Genomic DNA, 19,549 nt, shown 5'->3' with positions numbered 1-19,549 from the left:
ACAAGTATAATACCTTGGACTTCTATAGTATCTTCTAGCGAGGCTCAAAAATGTTTTAACACAATAATTAATTAAGCCTTAAAAGATAACTTATTATTCCCATTTTACCCAAAGCCCAGTATGCCAACCTCACCCATGGCATAGGCACAGCTAGGTTGACAGAAGAATGCTGCCATCAACCTAGCCACTGTCACTCGAGAAGGTGGAAAAACCTCTTCCATTGTGTAGGAGGCATCCACACTATGGCACTGCAGTGGCATAGCTACAGTGCAATAACTTTGCCACTGTCGCGCCCATAATGTATACCTGGCCTGAGGCACAGAAAAGTGAGAGTAGCTTTACTCTGAAAAGCAACAGTGCAAAACCAGCACCTCTACTCTGCAGATCAGCTCTACAGATGGGCTCAGAGCCAAATAGTGAGCAAACACAATTTTATCGTGAGCTCAACAGCTATGGGTGTGAATCTGGATTCTATTACCTCTTCGCATCAACTAAGTTCCAATTTCAGGACCAAAAGTTACACCAATTTGGTGTAAACCTAGTAGAAGCAATGGAACTGGCAGAAGTCAACAAGGGCATAAGTATCATTTGTGTTTATTATGCTAGTGCCTGGGGTCAACTGAGAATGGGTGTGGAGGGCTAGGGGCATTGTACTTTTGTTATGATGATGTGGGAATGGCAAACTCTTGGTTGAACTTTGAAAATCCACCGTGACTTCCAGGGCTGGCATTAAGACAAAAGGTCCTTTCCCTGTCTTTTGGATCCACTTCCACTTGCCAATATTCACTTTTAAGGTCCAGTGTGGAAAACCAGATAGAACCTGCTTCTGTAGGGTATCATCTATTCAGGGAAATGGTAAGAATCCTTTAAAACAGGGATCGGCAACCTTTGACACGCGGCCTGTCAGGGAAATCCGCTGGCGGACCAGGCCAGTTTGTTTACCTGCAACGTCTGCAGGTTCGGCCGATCGCAGCTCCCACTGGCCACAGTTAGCTGCTCCAGGCCAATGGAGGCTGCGGGAAGCGGTGTGGGCCGAGGGGCGTGCTGGCCGCCACTTCCTACAGCCCCCATTGGCCTGGAACGGCGAACCGCAGGCAGTGGGAGCTGCGATCGTCTGAACCTGCGGACGCTGCAGGTAAACAAACCTTCCCGGCCTGCCAGTGGATTTCCCTGACAGGCCGCATGCCAAAGGTTGCCGATCCCTGCTTTAAAACAACTTCATTTCATTATCTATAGTCCACACCAAATCTTGTGCTGCCCTCCTTTTTCTTCATCAGCACTATTTCGAAGTCATGAGAATGAGTAACCATGGAACCCTACAATGTCGCTTTCAGGGTCACTTCTCAGACACACTTTCTCCACACAAATCAATGGCAAAGCCAGGAACAGAACCCATCTTCCAACTTGGGAGTCTTCTACTTAACCAGTATTTCATGCCTCCTTTCTATAACAAAAATCCTTCATCTACCATTATCTACCTAGCACTTTGGAAAGGCCTTGTGCCCTATTTCATAATCGTTATTGACAGATTTGCTCTAAGTACCATCTGAAATAAGAAGTAACTGACCATTCTCAAGACAAAACCTAAAAAGCAGATCACATTCCCTCTTACTAGCTGGCTGTTAGCAGGGCATACAGGCCTGGATACTTTTTTGAGCAGTGCTGACTGGCAGTGGTGCTGGAACACTTTTTACAGCGAGGGTGCTGAAAGCCAGTGGTCCCCAAGCTTTTTACTTTGCACCGCCCTTACCCCTTTCCGTGCCCCCTCTCCCCAAAGCAGAGCCCCAGGCCATGAGGAAAGCCACAGGTGCAGGGCTGGCATCAGCCAGGACCCCGGGCATGGGGCCAGGAGCAGAGCTCAGGGCCTGGGGCCAGCAGCACCGGGACCCTGGGTGTGGGTCGGTGGCCAGGATCCCACACAAAACCTGCGGGTTCTGCAGCACCCATCACGCCCCTAGTTCCCGTGCTTATGCTGACTGGCATTGTCATCCTGCTCTTGGTCAGAAAAGACTGAATCATATTTGTTTACACTTCAGCAACTGCTTCATGGATAAGCATCTGTGGAAAGAAAATGTCTAACGGCCAAGGTTGCATTTCTAAGTGTTGATTACAACTCTTACATGGCCTTCAGATATGATGATTATTCCATTCCCATCAAGTACCTGAGAGCATAGCAACTTCCTCTAAGCAGTTTTTTGAAAGAACCAAGCATGCATGCACACATCAGCCCAGGAAAACCACCTATCACCACTTCCAAGAAGGCAGGAGCCCAGCTACTGTGGTGATAAGGCCTATATTAGTAACTAGATAGAACATTTTGCTTCATTACTTGCTTTGTCAGCAGCATGACTTATTCACTCTGCCTATTGCTTAGGTTCTGGTGAACACAGCAGCACACAGAGAAGCAAACTTTGAAGTAAACTGGAAGGTCAAGCTCTAATGTTTCCTGGACACAATACACTCCTTGTCTGGATGTTATCTGAAACTGCAGCAGTGTCAGAAAATACATAGACCTGAAGAAAAACAACACTTCTGGAAGCAAGACATGGGGCTTTGGGTTAAAGGGGATGGAGTCATTTCCACAACTCAACACATACCTCCCTCTAAAGGAAAAATGCCTCCATTTTCTTCAGACCAGCTGCCTAAAAGTTCATTGATCAAGAGAAATTTACGAGCAAACACTGGACCTGGTTACCAACCTCTTCCTCTCACTGTGGAGCATTTGTTGTTAACAGGAGAACTTGTGCAGGTAACTGCTGCTGACCAGGGGGAGCAGGGGATTCACAGTATGCCATCTGATGCATATTTGTTCAAGTTTAGTTACAGACAGGACCTTCTGATAACAAGGCACCTGGACCTCAATTCTCCATTGATGGAGGTGTCCTGAAAAGGGGACTCAGACATTTCTACACAGAGCAGGGCTAGAGGACTATGGTAAGAAAGGCGGACTTCTGTCTAGACTACACTCTCCACAGTTTCTGCCATTGGTGGACAATTAAAAGTCCTAATTGCCTCGGCCATGTCTGCACTGGGATGTCTTTTGGGCACCAGCAACGTCAAAGCCCAAAATAATAGACTATTCTAGTTCCTATTATAATGTTTAGCGTTTTAAATTGAACACTTAAGGTCCTATTACTTTCCTCTGTGGCCCAGTGCAGAGCACCCGAAGCACACACAGCGATCTGAGTAGCAGAGCCAATCCAACATGGTCCCTGGATGTCTCTCCACATCAGTCTGGGAGGACTGGAAATCAGATCCCCTAGGTGATATGCTCCTCTCTGAATTCAGCATCTTTCCCAATGGAAATCCACAGGGGAGTTGGTGTCACTAGCTGCAATGTTAACTTGCTTTCCCACAGCACCTACCCGTCTCAGACAAAGGGTTCCATGCAACTCTGAAGGAGGAGCCTCAGCTCCTAAATCAGTCATGCTGTCCGGCACACGTGTGTGTTTGGGGGGAGTTCACTAAGCAACCTAGCAGGACTGGCTGTATAAGCTCAGATCATCTTGAAGGCACACCATGCCCCCGAAGCGCTGGAAGATGCAGACATTTTCAGAGCACTTTCCCCCAGCCAGCAGGGTTTCCCCCTCACAAGGGCAGAATCCAGGGCAGACTGCTAGATTAGCATAAAATGTCCAATATTCAAACAATGGCTAATGTAGCGTATCTTAACATTAATTCCCCTATACCCGTTACATTATTAACACAGGTTGGAAACTGGCTTACAGGCTCTTAATGCTGTATTCTAACACGGCTGGTGTCACTTCCCGACACAAGATTCAGAAATGGCAACTGTTATTAAAAGGGATTTGTTATTTCGGTTTATCCATATTCATTTTTATTCATCCCCATGCAGGAGAAGCAGCACAATGGCCCTAAACATCCCACTTGAGCGCAGGGCTCACTGATGATTTGCAAAGGAACAGAAAATGGCGTCTGTGACTCTTTTGTTTCTTTGTGATGTGTGACGGAGGCTGGGAAAGTTTCCCCCACCTCCACTACCACCTCCCAACATCTCTTCCCCTGCTTGGATTTTTTGGGGCTTTTTTTGGTTTTGTTTTGTTTTTTTGGCATTAGAAATTCCGGTCGTCTAATCTGTTTTTCCTGGAAGACTACAAGTGAATGAAGAACTAGTAGAATTATGACGACATCAGAGAAACCATTAAAGTGAACCTTGATTAACTGAGATGGGAAGTAATTTTTATTCAGGCTATTTAAACCCTACCCCTTCAGTTAGCTCTGAGAAAGCTCCCACTCTGAGTCACCAATAAACCCTACAGCAAAAACAGGGAAGATACGATTTGACATGTCTCACATTCCGGGGGGGGGGGGGGGGGGGGGAGAGGAACAACACAAGTATAATTTTTATATATTCCATATAATTTTCATATATATGGAAAAAACCACATTTCAGGCCTTCTTTATACATCAAAGAGACAAAGAGAGCACAAACCAATTTTCTCACATACTCTCTCTCTCTGTCACACACACACACTTTTCTGATCACATTTAAGTATAGGGCCTTACTCTCTACTCTGGGATGAATTTCATCCCTCATGAATTGCTTCTTAATGTGTGAATTTTCATACTACTGAGCTGAGAAAAATGGGTGAAGTTTTCCTTTAACGTGATACTGCATATGCTTGTTTATGAAGAGTCACGTCACAATCTTTCTGCCAGGATACTTCCTCATTCACATAAAGCAGAGATCATGCTGTAGGAATTAATGTTCCAAAAGCCGTGAGGCCTCAACAATGTTTGAACAAGAACCATGGGGTGAATGAAGGTTCTCTCTTGCCTCATTTAATGTTATTCTTGGTGGCATAAGTCAGACATCAGATACCACAAATCTGCACACACAGAGTATGAAAATGAAAAAGAGCATTGAGAGAAAATTACAAATCCATTACCCAGCTAGCAGAGGTCAACTTAAAGCAATGGAATTACAGATCTGAACAAGAAAACAATTCAAACCTACTACAGCATCAACCTCAGCTTTGAATTACCCTCTGTGACCCTCAAGAGACAATCCTACCATAGAGTAATAAAAAGAAATGAAGTGAGGACAGTTTAGAAGTCTGAGGAAATGAAGATAACTTGTCTTCCCAGAGGGCTGCCTTGGACATGATGAAAAGACAATATTATACGGAGGTAGGCAATACAAAACAAAACAACTCTTTGGAACCTTTTTAGGAAACCCTCTTTTCCTGCACTGAAACAGAAGAGATGGTAATTACCTGGATGAACTCATGTAATTCCTCTCTTTGGCTTTACTAGTGCAGTTTGAGAGAGACTAATCAGGCATAGAGAAAAACTGTTCTCTCTTGCCACAGAGGGCAGGACAAGAGACAATGGGTTCAAACTACAACACAGCGATTTAGATTAAATCCCAGAAAAAACTTCCTAACTGTAAGAACGGTAGGAAAATGGAACAAACTGCCTAAGGAAGTCCAGGAAGCTCCTTCACTGGAGGTTTTCAAAAGGAGTCAGGATAGCCATCTGTCTTGGATGGTTTAGACACAACAAATCCTAAATTTTGGCAGGGGATGAGACTAGATGACCCTTGCAGTCCCATCTAACCCTATGGTTCTATGATTCTACACCAAATCACCGTTATCTATCCTCCATTTCTCTATAGAGTATTTGATCGTCCTTTTATTTTACACAACAGACCCGCGGGAGAAGTAAACAGTTTACTTTTTTTTAAAAACCTATCACCTTCTAGAAGAACACACATAGCCTTTTGTTTCCTTTTTCTTACACGAACTTATCAATTTCCTGCACTTTCTGGTGGCTAACAGATCAATTGGACATGATCTGCACACCGCTGTGTGGCCCAACACCTGCTGTTCCAACCTCATGGGCAGATGGTGGCCAGTCTTCTTGCTAGAAGTCTCTTTCTGGTTCTATAATAAGTGAAAAGCTGACGAATGCTGGCCCCCCATTCAGTTCCAGTCCCCCACTGAGTTTCAAGCAGGCATCTTGTTGATGAGTGGCAGATACTGGATTACTCCTCAGCTTTCCTGACTGAAATCCAAAATATCTGCAGAGCTAGATTTCCAAGGTAAAAGCCCATTAGCTTCCTCTGAAATTTATTCTTTTCAGGATTTCCCCAACCTTAAAAAGGGCTTCCACCACTTTCCTTCAAAGACTATTCCACAGTAATCAATCTAGCTATCTGTCAGGAGATTCTTCCTGGTATTTAAGATGTAATTTCACCCATGATCATGCTACATTTGTAGCATCTTTCATCATGAAGGACCCAAACCCCTTACCAAGCTATATTATACATAGCTTTAATCTACTGGACTATCGTGATTACATTTCCCTCTTTCCTGGAAGATGCTTCTACTTCCAAATATTGTACACTACCATGTCCTCACTTCCCCCTGCCTACACAAGTTAGTGGCCATTTGACCAATATATCCATGTTTAGATCATAGATTATCGCAGTTGGAAGGGACCTCAGGAGGTCATCTAGTCCAACCCCCTGTTCAAAGCAGGATCAATCCCCAATTTTTGCCCCAAATCCCTAAATTGCCTCCCTCAAGGATTGAACTCACAACCCTGGGTTTAGCAGGCCAATGCTCAAACCACTGAGCTATCCCTCCCCCATAGTTCTTTTAATCTTCTCTCAGAAATCAAGCCCTCCAACTCTTTAATCATTCTGGTTTCTCTTCCCCCAGTTCTTTCCACGTTATCTACAAATTTCCAGTACTGAAGTACCCAGAAATTAGTACAGACTGCAAGGGAGATATCATCTCTTTCGAACACATTTCAAACACATGTCTATCGGTGTTTGACAGCAGGTTACTATCTTTGGTGTCATACACAAGAACCTGATCCAAAGGCCACTAAAGCACCATTTCTCAAATGCAGCCACCAATGGGTTTCCCTGCAGCCACGACAGCTTCCTGGGGCAAAGCATCAGCCCATCCCACTCCCTGCCTGTTGCTCCTGGATGTGCCAATCTGCGGAGACAGGTGGGGCACAACGCTGAAGGAGCAAGGTCAGTTCTTTACCTGGGGGAGAACAGAGGGACTTAGCGGGGCTCGGACTTCAGCCTGGGGTGGTTGGGCGGCGGGGACTTAGGAAGCCTGGCTGCAGACTAGGCTCCAGGATGGGCTTCAGACTCCAACCCCTGGCCATGCAGTGGTGGGCTCCAATCCCTGGCTCTGGCTGCATGGTGCTGATCCCCAGTCCTGCTGGCCCCAGGTGCTGACCCCCATCCGTGCACTCAGACCCCCAGCCCTAGTCACTTAGTCCCAGGCGCCGACCCTGAGCTCCAGCAGCTGCTGGCCCTGGGTGCAGATCCCCAGTGCTGGCTCCAGATGCCAACCCCTAGCCCTGGCCGTGCGGCAGCCAACCCCCAGCCATGTGCTCCAACCCCCAGCCCTGGCCATTAATCTTGGGCACTGTTCTTGGATATCAACCCTGGGTTCCGGCAAGTGCTGGCCATGGGTGCAGATCCCTAGTCCCAGGCGCCAGCCCCAGGTGCAGATCCCCAGCCCCATCATGCAGCAGCGGGCACCAGCAGGTGCTGGCCCTGGACACCGACCTCCAGTCCTGGTCGCACAACAGCTGGCTCCAGTAGGTGCTGGCCCAGGACACGGACTCCTAGCCCCAGCTGTGCAGCAGCGGGCGCGGACCCCAAGCCCCAGTCACACAGCAGCAGGTGCTGGCTCCGGGTGCTGACCCTCGGCTGTGTGGCAGTGGGTGCTGATCCCCGGCCCAGGGCACCGACCCCCAAACCCAGGCACCAACCCACATCTCCGAACACACGGTGGCGGGGCCCCCCATCCATCCATCACCCCTGGCCTTTGCTGCCTCACCCCCCACTCCTCCATCAATCCTCCCTGGCCCCTGCTGTCTCACCTCTGGCCCCTCCATCCAAGTCTTAACTTGCCAGGACTTGCTGTGAAAAGTGATATTAACAAACATATAAATATCACTTTTCACAGCATTATTTTAATTACTGAGTCTGCAAAAAAACCCTACATAAATAAACTGCAATAATCTGGATGTGTACACATGCATATTTATTTGTTTTTCCTAAAGTTAATTAAGTTTTTTAGGAAAAAGTTTCAGTGCGGCCACCAGCAAGAGTTAGTGACTACACTCTGAGGCCACCAAAAAATGTGTTGTGAGAACCCCTGCAAGTCAATGGAAAGACTCCCATTGACTTCAATAGGTATTGGAGGCTCTGAGTACATTTGAACTTTCAGATTCTTTTTGTCCTACAGTATACCTTAGAACATATTTCTGACTGTAAGCTTGTAAGTGCAGAGACCATGTCTACTTCCACACGTGTACAACTCCTAAAAGAAATGAGGCCACAATCTTGATCAGGGCCTCTTGGTGCTAGCATAAATTAATTAATAAATACTACAAGCCAAAATTCATTTGGGCAGCCAAATTTTATTCAGTATTTGGCCAAGGTAATATAGCACTTTGCTAGGATGAAAAATAAGAGCCCGCAGGTAAATCCTCTGATCCAAATCTGAGTGCTTCATGGCATATTTCAATACTACCATCACAACAGCTACACAGGAATCAGGCTTAAATCAGACCTACGGTGAGCCAACCTCCATTATTAATAAAATGCTGGAGAAAGAGATATAAATATATCTGCCAAATGGAAGAATATAAAAATAAGAGAGATGATTTAAGCTAAAACAGACAGTTTAAAAACTCAACTTCACAAACAATAAGTGTCCAGAGTATCATTTGAAACAGTCTCGGTTTAAACATAACTGTTCACCCTCTCTTTTTAAAGAGATCATATCTAGCCCCAAATAAAGTTTTGTAAATAACATTCCTTAGCGTTAGTTTTGTAAATTCCTATAGAAACACTGTAGGGAAAAAAACAAACTGACATCCACTCCCAGTAGTATTTGCAACACATATTTTGCAGCAACTGAACCCAAAAGTGAAACTTAGTGCACTTGGTCTGTTTTCATTGTTGAGAGCTAAGCAAAGTGTGAACGGACAGCATAAAAAACAAAGTAAATTAGACTTAGTTTTTTTCCCAGCTTTAATAATCTGAGGTGCTAATTAATACAAGAAATACTGTTATTATTTGAAATGTGCAACTGTCCCTGTGAAAAGACAACATAAAAGACTTTGTGCACTTTATTGTTTTTTCCTGTCTATCCTACAAAGTCCAGAATAATGTAAGAAGGGTTGTTGTTTTTTTCCTTCCTATGTGAAGAGCTTGTCTTCTGGGCTCTTCTTTCTCATGCATTGCCTAAATTTATGTTTACTGCAGAAAATGTTTTCCTTTGCGTGGAATAATTATATATTCACAGTTTGCAAGGGAAAAAATGTGCATTCCAAAAAGGTTTACAGAACCAACACCGGTCTTCAGATGAATTCCCTCTTGTTACAGTAAATTCAGTGGAATGAGAGAGATGATGAAACCTCTGTGATTCCCCTTCAGTGAGTGTTAGGAGCGAGCCCAGACCCAAACCTAATTTTTTCCCCCAGGCAGCACTTAAAAGTCCAGTCACCAAATATGCTAATTATAGACCCTCTATAAGTACAAATCTGCTACAGTACACACACAAAACTGAAATGAAAGGACCTTTTCAAACCTTCTATACTAACTGCCCCCGTTTAGCATGGACAGCCTCTACTAAGCAACAGATCTGTCATTTGCCCTATTCTATCCAGCCAAAAAGCCCTCCCGCTCCAATGAATTTCAGCAGTTAAAAGGAGGTCTCCATTTTTCTTCCCCACATGTCCTTATTGATAGCTTTCAAATGCTGGCAGGTATGAAGGTGAAGAAATCATTTTGTATGCCACCGGATTCGGGTAGTCTGCGTTCGTGGCAGTCATGTAAAAGGCACCCTTCATAAGTGAATGGAGAAGCGTGGAGAGAAAGGGGGGTCGGAGGGAAGAGAGAGAGGATTTGCCCCATCGAGCTGATTCTAAAGCAAGAGCATCAGCCAAGGGGAAAGCGTGAGGTGGCTCCACTACTTGGCTCCCAACCCAACCACACACAGCCAGATCTCTTCTTTCAGCCATTGGGTGGGGAATGCACAGTCCCCTCCCAGGCTTTCTGTTTACTGAGCCTCCCGGCTGCACACGCACTTCACTTTGGGCTCCTCCGGAGCAGCAAAGGAGGCACAACCGAGGCCATACGGGGCAGCCTCTGGAGCGCGCCCAGAGACTGGGGGCTTGCGGGGGACGCAAAGTAGAAGGGGAGCATGGGAGAGTTCCCCGAGTTCTGCTTTCTACTTTAGAGTCACTTGCAAAGCAACCCATTGTTACAACCGGATGTCTCACTCCGGCTAGCACACGCTGCTTGCACCAAGAAAAGGAGTACTTTTCTTTCTGCGAATACAGACTAACACGGCTGTTACTCTGAAAACTGCCTGCACCGCCTCCCCTGCCCCTCGAGGATTGCTTCGCATGAGAGCCAGCTGCAACCTGTAGCAATACCCTGCCCCACCCCTCTACCGCCCGGGCAACCACAGCAGCGTGAACCCTGCCAGCTCCAGGTGCATGTCGCTTAACTTGCAACAATCTGCATGCCTGTCCCCCCGCGCATGTGACTATCCCTTCGCGGCCAGGCTCCCCCGCCTCCCGTGCAAGTTGCTTTGGTGGCCCCGCACGTTTGCGCCCCCTCCACTCCTCCTCCTCCTCCCCGCTGCAGGTGGCTGCAGTCCGCCTGCACCCGGCCCACTCACCTTCCAGGGCAACTTCTCTCTCGCGCTCGCTGTGCAGCAGGCTCCGGCGGCCGCAGCTTCTGTAACTCCAGGGGCCAAACGGCTCGCCCGGTGCCTGAGCCGCCTGCGGAGGGGGGTGAGGTGGGCCGGGCTGAAAGCGGGAGCCACCCCCTAGCTGGAGACAATCGCACGGGGCGGGGACAGGGCTACGCGCGGAGGAGCTGGGGCCCCCGGCCGGGGGACATGGACCGTGGAGGGGCGGTGCTGGGGGCATGCAGCAGGGGAGGAGGAGCGGAGATGGGGGGGTAGGAGGAGGAGGCTGGGAGGCCGGCAGGGAAGGGGGCCGGCGCTCGGGGTTGCATGCACAATGGGTAAGGCTTGGAAGGACTCGATTTTTATGAGTAAACGGGGATTTTACTGTACATCCCCAAGCCCCATGAAAAAAATATTTCCATCACGAATCATCAACATTTACAGACAAGCAAAGGAAGAAAAAAGCTGGAGAACTTACTACAGTTTGATTGAGAGGTATTTGCACTGTGCTTTCTGACAATTTGCGTTTTCCCAGGTACAAAGCTTTCATTGTTTTGAATGGCAGGATCTACTGTCATTAACTAATTATTGGCTGAGAGCTCCCGATGGGCTGAGCCCACTACCTCCCCCTCCCCCCCCCCACCGGAAATTCCCGCAATTGTGGAAATTTAAATGGATAAAAATTAACAATGCTTAAAAATAAATGTTGATATTATCCGTCAGAATGATAAAAAAATTAAAAAGTGAATTTTGCCAAGCCTCAGGCTGGGGGAGCCCTAAGTGCTGGGTCTGCTCACAGTTTGAATACACCCAAGAATACACCAGCCCTTCTGCCAAATGGCTTGAAAACCCTGCTCCCCAAGGAGCTGTCCTCATACTGCTGAGGGCAGTTTAGAAAGTTCTGGACTTCGGAGACAAAGTGTTTGGCTTGTGGTGGGGTGTGTCTACACTAGAAACGCCAAGGCAGCAGTGTAGAGCACTTAAGGCTTGTCTACACTTGCAGCGATCGTGGCATCTAGTGAAGACCCGCTAAATCGGCCGCTGATCGCTCTGCCATCCACTCCTGTACTCCACCTGATCGAGAAAAGTAAGGGGAGTCAACGGGAGAGCGTCTCCCGTCGACGTCGCGTAGTATGGACCCCGCAATAAGTAGATCTGAGCTACATCGATTTGAGTTACTCTATTTACGTAACTCAAATGGTGTAGCTTAGATCGACTTTTCCCTTTAGTGTAGACAAGGCCTACTTGTAAGTGGCTGTAGTAAATCCACACCCTTGAGAGGTGGTAGCTAAGTCGAAGGAACAATTCATGTGTCAACTTAGCGCTGTCTACGATGGGGCTTAGGTCGCCTTAACTAGGTCTCTCAGCGACATAGCTAGGTCGACATAACTTTCTAGTGTAGACCAGCCCCCAGTGTCAAGGAAACCCTGAGACCCTGGCTCGCTCCCCTCAAGGGCAAAGCATGAAGAGACCCCCTAACGCAGGGCTGGTCTGCGCCCCTGAGATGTAGCTATGCTGACCTAACTCCCAGTGAAGATAGTACTAGGCCGCTGGAAGAATTCTTCTGCCACTTCTCGGATTGAACCCCTTCCATCAGCATAGGTAGTGTCTATCCTGAAGCACTACAGTGGTGCAGCTGCAGTTGTGCTGCTGTAGTAGTTTAAGTGTAGACCCAAGCCTGGTCTACACTACGGAGTTAGGTCAGTGCAAAGCAGTTTATGTCAACCTAACTATGTAAGGTTGTGTGTCTACACTACTAAGTTTCTCTCAGCATACTTTATGTCACTCAGAAGTGTGAATAAACCACACTACAGCATTATACGTGTTGACAAGTTCTGAGTGTGTACACTAAAATTTCACTCCCACCGACATAACTCACCCACTGAACTAACTTAATTACTCTACCTCCGTGAGAACAGTCAATGTCAATGTAGTTAGGCCGACGCAGTGTCAGTGTAAACATTGTGTTGCTTATATCAACTGTTGCTGGCTTTCAGAAGCCATCCCACAATGCCCCACACTGACAGTTCAATCAGTGCAAGTGCTCCTGGTAAGGATACGCACCACCGATCCAAGGAGCAGAGTGTAGACGTGCACAAGTGTTGTAATTACTGCGGCGGCTGTATGCCAATGCAAATTAGGGATTGATCTAATTTTGTAGTGTAGACATGCCCTTATTTATTCTCAGCTTCCTGGGGACCCAAGCACTGCAGCATCAGGGATAAAGCTCTCTATGTGCCTCATGCATCCACCCTCCATCCTCTGGAAATGAAGTTTCTAGGGTTGCCAACCCTACAGAGTTGTCCTGGAGTCTCCAGGAATTAAATATTAATCTTTAATTAAAGATTATGTCATGTGATGAAACCTCCAGGAATACGTCCAACCAAAATTAGCAACAATAGCACTGGGCCAGGCATGCAATTACAATGCAAAGTCCACAGGTTAATGAAGGGCTCTGAGCAAGAAGCAAATGTTTCATAGCAAAAGGCAATAAAAACGCACTGCTTAAAAGTAGTTGCAACACAAATTCAATAGGATTTTCTGTATTCAAATTACCACTGTTATTAAATGTTTTTATATGCTTCTACTGTGTGATCTCTGCAATCCTCAGCTAGTGCATATTTAATTGATGGTACTAGAGAACAGCACACAAGCTGGAAATCACTAATTCTAAGAGACTCAGGAAAACAAAATTCTTCTGTAACTTTTAAAAGCCCTTCATGCCCTGAACAGACCATCAGAGACCACTTAAATGGGGCACCATCTTCTCTGCACCAACGTGTTTAAATTGTGGTTAAGGTGAACCCCAGTCCTGCAAATGCTCACATGTATACTGAACTTGAAGGCCATCCTATTATTTTACTCACCTGATTGAAGTGAAGCACGTGCTTAAGTGTTTGCAGGATCTGGGCTATGGTATGCATCTGCAATACACAAGTGTTGAATGTACTAGCATAAAGTTCCAGAACAACTGTAGGACTGAAAGGCCATGCTGTAAAATACCAGAATTTTCACTAAAACAAAAAGGGCCAAATTCATCCCCGGCATAACTTCAGTAACTTGTAGGGAGTTACACAAGGGAAGATTTGGCCCAATGACACACAAACGGAATTTGCTACTTTTCACTCTACACAAATATTGTTAATATCTTGAGATCTTTCTTTTTAACTGTTTTTTCTGTGCAAACACAGAGTCTCGTAAAAGACAAACAAAACATGCCAGACAAAACAAAGAAGCTTTTATATTAGTAACAACCAGAACGCGAGAACCGTCTGAGCTCAGGCACCACTGAGTACATTTGGTCTGCAAAGAATAATAACTAATATTTAATTAATGCTTCAATTTACTGAAAGAAAAGCATGTGATGTAATTGGATAAATGAATAAGAAAAGGAAAACTTAGGCTGAGTAATAGGAAAGACATCCTGAGGGTGGACAAAGCAATAGAAAATGTATTCGGAACTAACCCTCCACTGGCAGGGAATGGGCCAAATAACCTAATTGATCTTTTTTGTCTGATTGCCACAATAAGAAATTCAGCTGTGGTGTAAGTTACACATCAACTATGTGTGAGTCAGAAAATATGTAAGTGATTTGTAGTAGTGTAACATCCACTGATTTGGCATTCAGTGGCTGTTCAAGGCTTGTGTAATTTGCTCCGCAAAGGGGCAGAAAAAGGAAGCTGTAGCAGGAAAAGGAACCAAGAGAGTTTATGGGAAAGCCATATTTTAACCAACCATCCCCAACATTCCTAGGGCCAACTTCAACCCCTGCTATAAACAGGTGCACCTCTAACTGGGTTTTGTAGGAACACAGGGATTTCCAGACTAGATCAGACCAGAGCAGTGGTCTGCTTAGTCCACCATCCTATCGCCAAGAGCACACAACATAGATTGCTTCAGAGAAAGGTGAACGAAACACTGCAGTAGGCAGTTATGGAGTTATGCCATCAGGGACATTCTTTTCCTAACCCCCAACAGTTAGAGGTTGACTTAAGCCAAAGGGAACTGTACTCACTTATTCCAGGGAATGAATTTGGACCCTACAGAATCAATATGAGTCACACTCCTATCTAGTGAATGCCAGATTTCTCACCAACTTATGCCCACAGTCACGTCAGCCTCTGAATTTGGCCAAAGGCTCCATGCACATGACAGTCTTGGCTGGCTTAACAGACAGTCTTCAGGATCCAGTTGGACTAATGTTTTTAGTTAATACAGTTTTACTGGCTGATGCTGTCCTGGTTTTAGAAACCATACAAGGCTGTAGTGTAGATAGGGCTTGAAATGTCTCCTTTCCTTTTCTTTTCCTATTTATAGACAACAGACAAAGCACGTCTCAGTATCACTGCGAAGTTAACTGTTTGGTTTATAGGAGCAAAAATGATATGCTTGTTTTATTTAGTCACTCCTAACCACACAAGGAATAGTAGGCACTAAGAGCAGTGTGCAAATTATACTTAAAACTGCCCCAAATAAGCTCAAATGCTATTTCTCTCATTGGGAAAAATAAACAGTTTGTGTTATTCCAAAACTTCTGGTTATATACATTACTCACCATTAGACCTGAATAAGAAATAGGAGGGAAAATTAATAATACTACATGGAGCAAATTAGCCATCATCAGAGGTATCTTGTCCCTTTGGCCCCTGAGTTCTTATTCCACAAAAGATATTACAGCTTAGTGGGACATAATATGGAGACTTGTGAGTTTTCCTACCTAAGGCTTTAATTTTATTCTTGCACATCTATCCTTTTAGGTTGTGTGATTGGACTAGTTTCTAGGGAAGGAGGAGGGTGAAAGGAAAGCAAATAAATAATAATAATGATTATACTAAGCACATCCATTGAGCTAAAGCCTATTCATATCAATGGAAACTCCCAAGGATTTTGATGGGCTTGAATCATAGAATTGCCACCCTAAAACTTTCGAAAACCAGGAGTCACCCCCCATCTCCAAATCATGAGATTTAAAACAAAAAAACCCAAACCTAATTTTTAGATCCAAACTTCTCTCATGTTTTTGGTCTGCCTTTGGATTTTATAACTCCCCCTGGCTACCCCAGCATGTCTGTGTGCATGAGCGTGCACATGGCCCCTGCTGCACCAGCTCTCCCAGGCTGCCCGATGGTGCAGAGCTTCCAACATCTTTCTGTCTCCAAACGTCTAATTCATTGATTCTGTATCCCCACCACCTACCCCCACATCTACCCAGCCCCCAGCCTAGCAATTAATTATGTTCCCACATCAGTTCTGCACCTCCGAGCCCATATCAGCCCCTGGCCCCTTGGCACACCTCTGCTTCTCCTGCAGCTCCAATGATTGTTCAGCTCCTCTCTTCCTTCCCAGCTGGTGTTGCAAGGATAGAGGGAGGATGTAGGGGGGGAGGAGGAGGATGCTGGGCTGCCTAGAGCTGCTGGGCTCTTTTTTGCTCCCTCTCCCCCCATCCCCTCTCTACTACCCCAAAACTCCTTCACGCTCCTGAGGGTAGGAGGGAGAGATCTGTCTGCATCCTGCAGCAGCCCTGATTGACTGGTTTTCTCCAGAGGGCTGGGAAATGGAGGAGGTAGCCAAACAGAGGGCATTTCTCCCCTGGGCAAAGCTGGAAATAATGTGAAGGCTGGAGTTTCTTGTATCGAATTTGGCTCCACCAGGGGCCAAATCACATTAGGCAATTTAATTGTGAGGGTTCGTCACACTGGGATCACATTTTTATAGCACACTTTTTACTCATGGTAAAGGTGGGAGAGCATTATCATCACACCCTGCAATTTCTGAATGGGGAAACTGAGGCACAGAACAATTACGTGACTTCCTATGGTTACAGAGCAAGACAGTGGCAAAGCTGGGAATAAAACCCTGGCCTCCTGATTCTGAGACTAGTTCCTTATTTTTTAGCCCCTGCTGCTTCCTTCAGATCCAAACAATTTCTTTGGATGTCTCAGGGACCCCGCTCTTGAGATTACTGTGGTAGCATTATCCCTGGAGAGCAATCCAACCTATCCCTGCCCAGCCTGCCATTATTCCATGCACACCTTTATTTAGGGAACATGTCTACTGAAAGCAACAGCACCTTTGATAACAGTATGCTGATTCGTCAAGAGAGCAAGGACCATCCCTAAAATGAACTGAACACAACACTTTGCGGCAGGGCACTGGTCCTGGGGCAAATACGTGTGCCCAAGCCCTCTATTTCAAGGCCGTGGCTAATTGGGCAAGTCAGGTCATGTGACAGACCAGAGTCAGCATTTCCTATAAGAGGAAGATGCAGGGTCAAGGGAAGGAGGAATCTCTATGCACGAACCAGGTGGAAGGTCTGGTAAAAGATCCGTCCAGGGAAGCTTTAATGTGGTTAGTTGTTAGGGAAGACCAGGAAGCAGGACTTGGGTTTCAAGAAGGAACAGTGTCATCTAGGAAAGCTTGGAGCTGGGTAGAGTTGGCACTGAATTGTTTTGTTCAGTGAAGAAAACCCTGAAGAAAGGGGTTGAAATTCTGCCATTGATATTAGCTTTATTGTACACTGGCTGGGGAGTTGGTCCACTAATTTACAAATACCCATTGCCATGTTTTTCTGATGTCCTAGGGCTGCAGATCCTTATTCTACCATAACCAGCATTAGGTAACAGACCACAGGAGGAAGGATGATCTTGTGATCTTATTCCATAACATGTGCCTGCTATAGTGACCATCTGTTATTCTCTGTCTACTTTGTTTTATGTTATGCTTTGTGGCCACTTCTCTATCAGTCTGCAAGCTACTTAGGGATGGGGCCTGTAATTTCTCAAGAACACACATTCAATAGCACAGCACCATGGATACTGATGTGAAGCTTTTCATTCATTTAAAATGTGCAGAGAATGGAATTTCACCCGCTGTGTTTTCATCACTTGGACTGGGGGGAAAAATCGGATAATGGGATGGATCTCATTAAGATTGGGCGAAAAATGCCCCTATGCACGGTGCTAGCACAAGACCACGTAAGTCCTCTAAACAGGTCTCAAGTAGTAGGTAGGATTTTTACTGGTTCTTTACATGAGGGTGGATTTCACCCTTCATTACTAAATGCCACCATTCTTTATGCAAATCAATAATAGCATAGTACAGAATCACCATATGCCATCTTTCATATCAAACCTCAACATATGTTCCACATCCTGTTAAAAGCTGTTTACCATATAACCAGAGAGAGAGACATAGGCACCACATTTTATAAGCTCAAATTTTTCAAGTAAACAACTAAGTCACTGTGTGCCCACATTATCTTAGTCACCTGTTATTTGAATTACACTTTAGTTTAATTCCACTCAGTTTACATAAGTGTAGGAAGTGAATAGCCCTCTGCTCTTCTCTGATGAGTTATAGCAGCAAGATCAGGGAAAACATGAAAACACTGGTGTTCATAAAGAAAACAAATTATAATTTCAGATGCCCCTCACATAGGGTGTTAAAGAATAGAGTTAGGGTGTGTGGCCCAGTACAGTAAAGGAAATGCTAATTGTGGTAGCAAATAATCTTTGAATATTCATTTTTATTTAAAAATAATTTTAAAAATGCCTTTCCCAGGCTCTAGGCACACTGATACTATTAACACCTCAATGAAGTCTCACCAACATTAAAGTGATCATTTCAACCCTCAGTCTCTCCCCAAGCCCTCTCAATGTCTTTTGCAGCATGCCTGAAAGGTCACCATATTTGGAATATTTTGGATGAGGAGGTGGGGAAAAAGATCCAGAGTCCTGGAGCCCTCACAGGAGATGCCCTCTAGTCATTCCACCTCTCTTTTATATAAGGGGGATCCAGCTCTGGCACCCATGCTGCCCACAGCTATAGTACTATGACACGGGGAGAGAGGGGATCCCTCAGGTAGGCTGGTCCCATGCTATTTAGGGCTCTAAAGATCATAACCAACACTTTACCTCCACCCAAAGTACTACATTTTTATTTCTGGAAAGGCGATTCCCAATCCCTGGTGAAATTGGTATCAGCTGAGGCAATGATGGGGAACTTCTGATTGTGGCTTCCAGAGAGACAAGCACGAAATGATGACAATTGTCATGTCTGACCTTAAACAGGTTCTGTTTCTTTCCTTGCTTTCAGTTTACATTCCCCTCATTCTGCCCTTTAACTGCTTGTCCCATAGCCTTTCCTTCTCATTTCCAATATGTCTCCCAGTTACATCCATTGTAATGAAAGACTGAGGCCATGTCTACGTGACAAAATTATGTCATCTCGAGTTACATTGGCACACACTAGGGTTGCCAACTTTGGTTGGACGAATTCTTGGAGATTTCATCACATGACATAATCTTTAATTAGAGATTAATCTTTAATTCTGGAGGGTTGGCAACCCAGCATACAGCTGCCACAGTTAGTACATTGCTTGTGTGCATGTATACTTGGCTCCTTGTGTTGGTGGTGCACGTACTCACCAGGAGTTTACTGATGCACAGTGTGGGGCGCCCTAGGTAGGTGTCTCATTGTGCAACTCACCGCCATTGAGCACACCGTCTTTTGGGAAGTTCTGGCAATGCATGATGGGGCCTAAGCAAGTCACTCAGGGATGAATGGGAACATAGGGCTAACATCCCAGTTTGCAACTGTCTCCATTCCATAATGTTATCTGTATCCCATAATTTTTCATGCCTTTTTTTTCCCCAAAGACCCACAAAGCTGCACAACCCTTCTCACTGTCTGCTATCCCTGACAGCAGCATAGAGCCTGCACAGCTCTACACTATTATCATGAGCAATGCAACCACAGGATGCATGATCCTGGAGTGTTTGCAGAGCCACAAGAGGAAATGAATGAGTGGAGAACATGACGATTCCTTGGAGGACGGATTGCTGTT

The 19,549-nt window shown here is 45.6% G+C and overlaps 1 protein-coding gene across 1 annotated transcript in view; it reads right to left on the bottom strand.

Moving 5' to 3' along the window:
- The window catches only part of CARHSP1 (calcium regulated heat stable protein 1), a 57,017-nt gene extending 46,073 nt beyond the window's left edge, over window positions 1-10,944 (bottom strand). The window contains exon 1 of the mRNA XM_077828762.1: window positions 10,692-10,944. Coding sequence (XP_077684888.1) covers window positions 10,692-10,944 — 253 coding nt within the window. The remainder of the gene's footprint in view (window positions 1-10,691) is intronic.
- Window positions 10,945-19,549: the final 8,605 nt, after the last annotated feature.

Source organism: Eretmochelys imbricata, chromosome 10 (genome assembly GCF_965152235.1).
Source record: "Eretmochelys imbricata isolate rEreImb1 chromosome 10, rEreImb1.hap1, whole genome shotgun sequence".
In the NCBI taxonomy this organism is placed as follows: Eukaryota; Metazoa; Chordata; order Testudines; family Cheloniidae; genus Eretmochelys; species Eretmochelys imbricata.
Note: the sequence above shows the minus strand (reverse complement) of the source record. Positions and strands in the feature narration are given on the sequence as shown.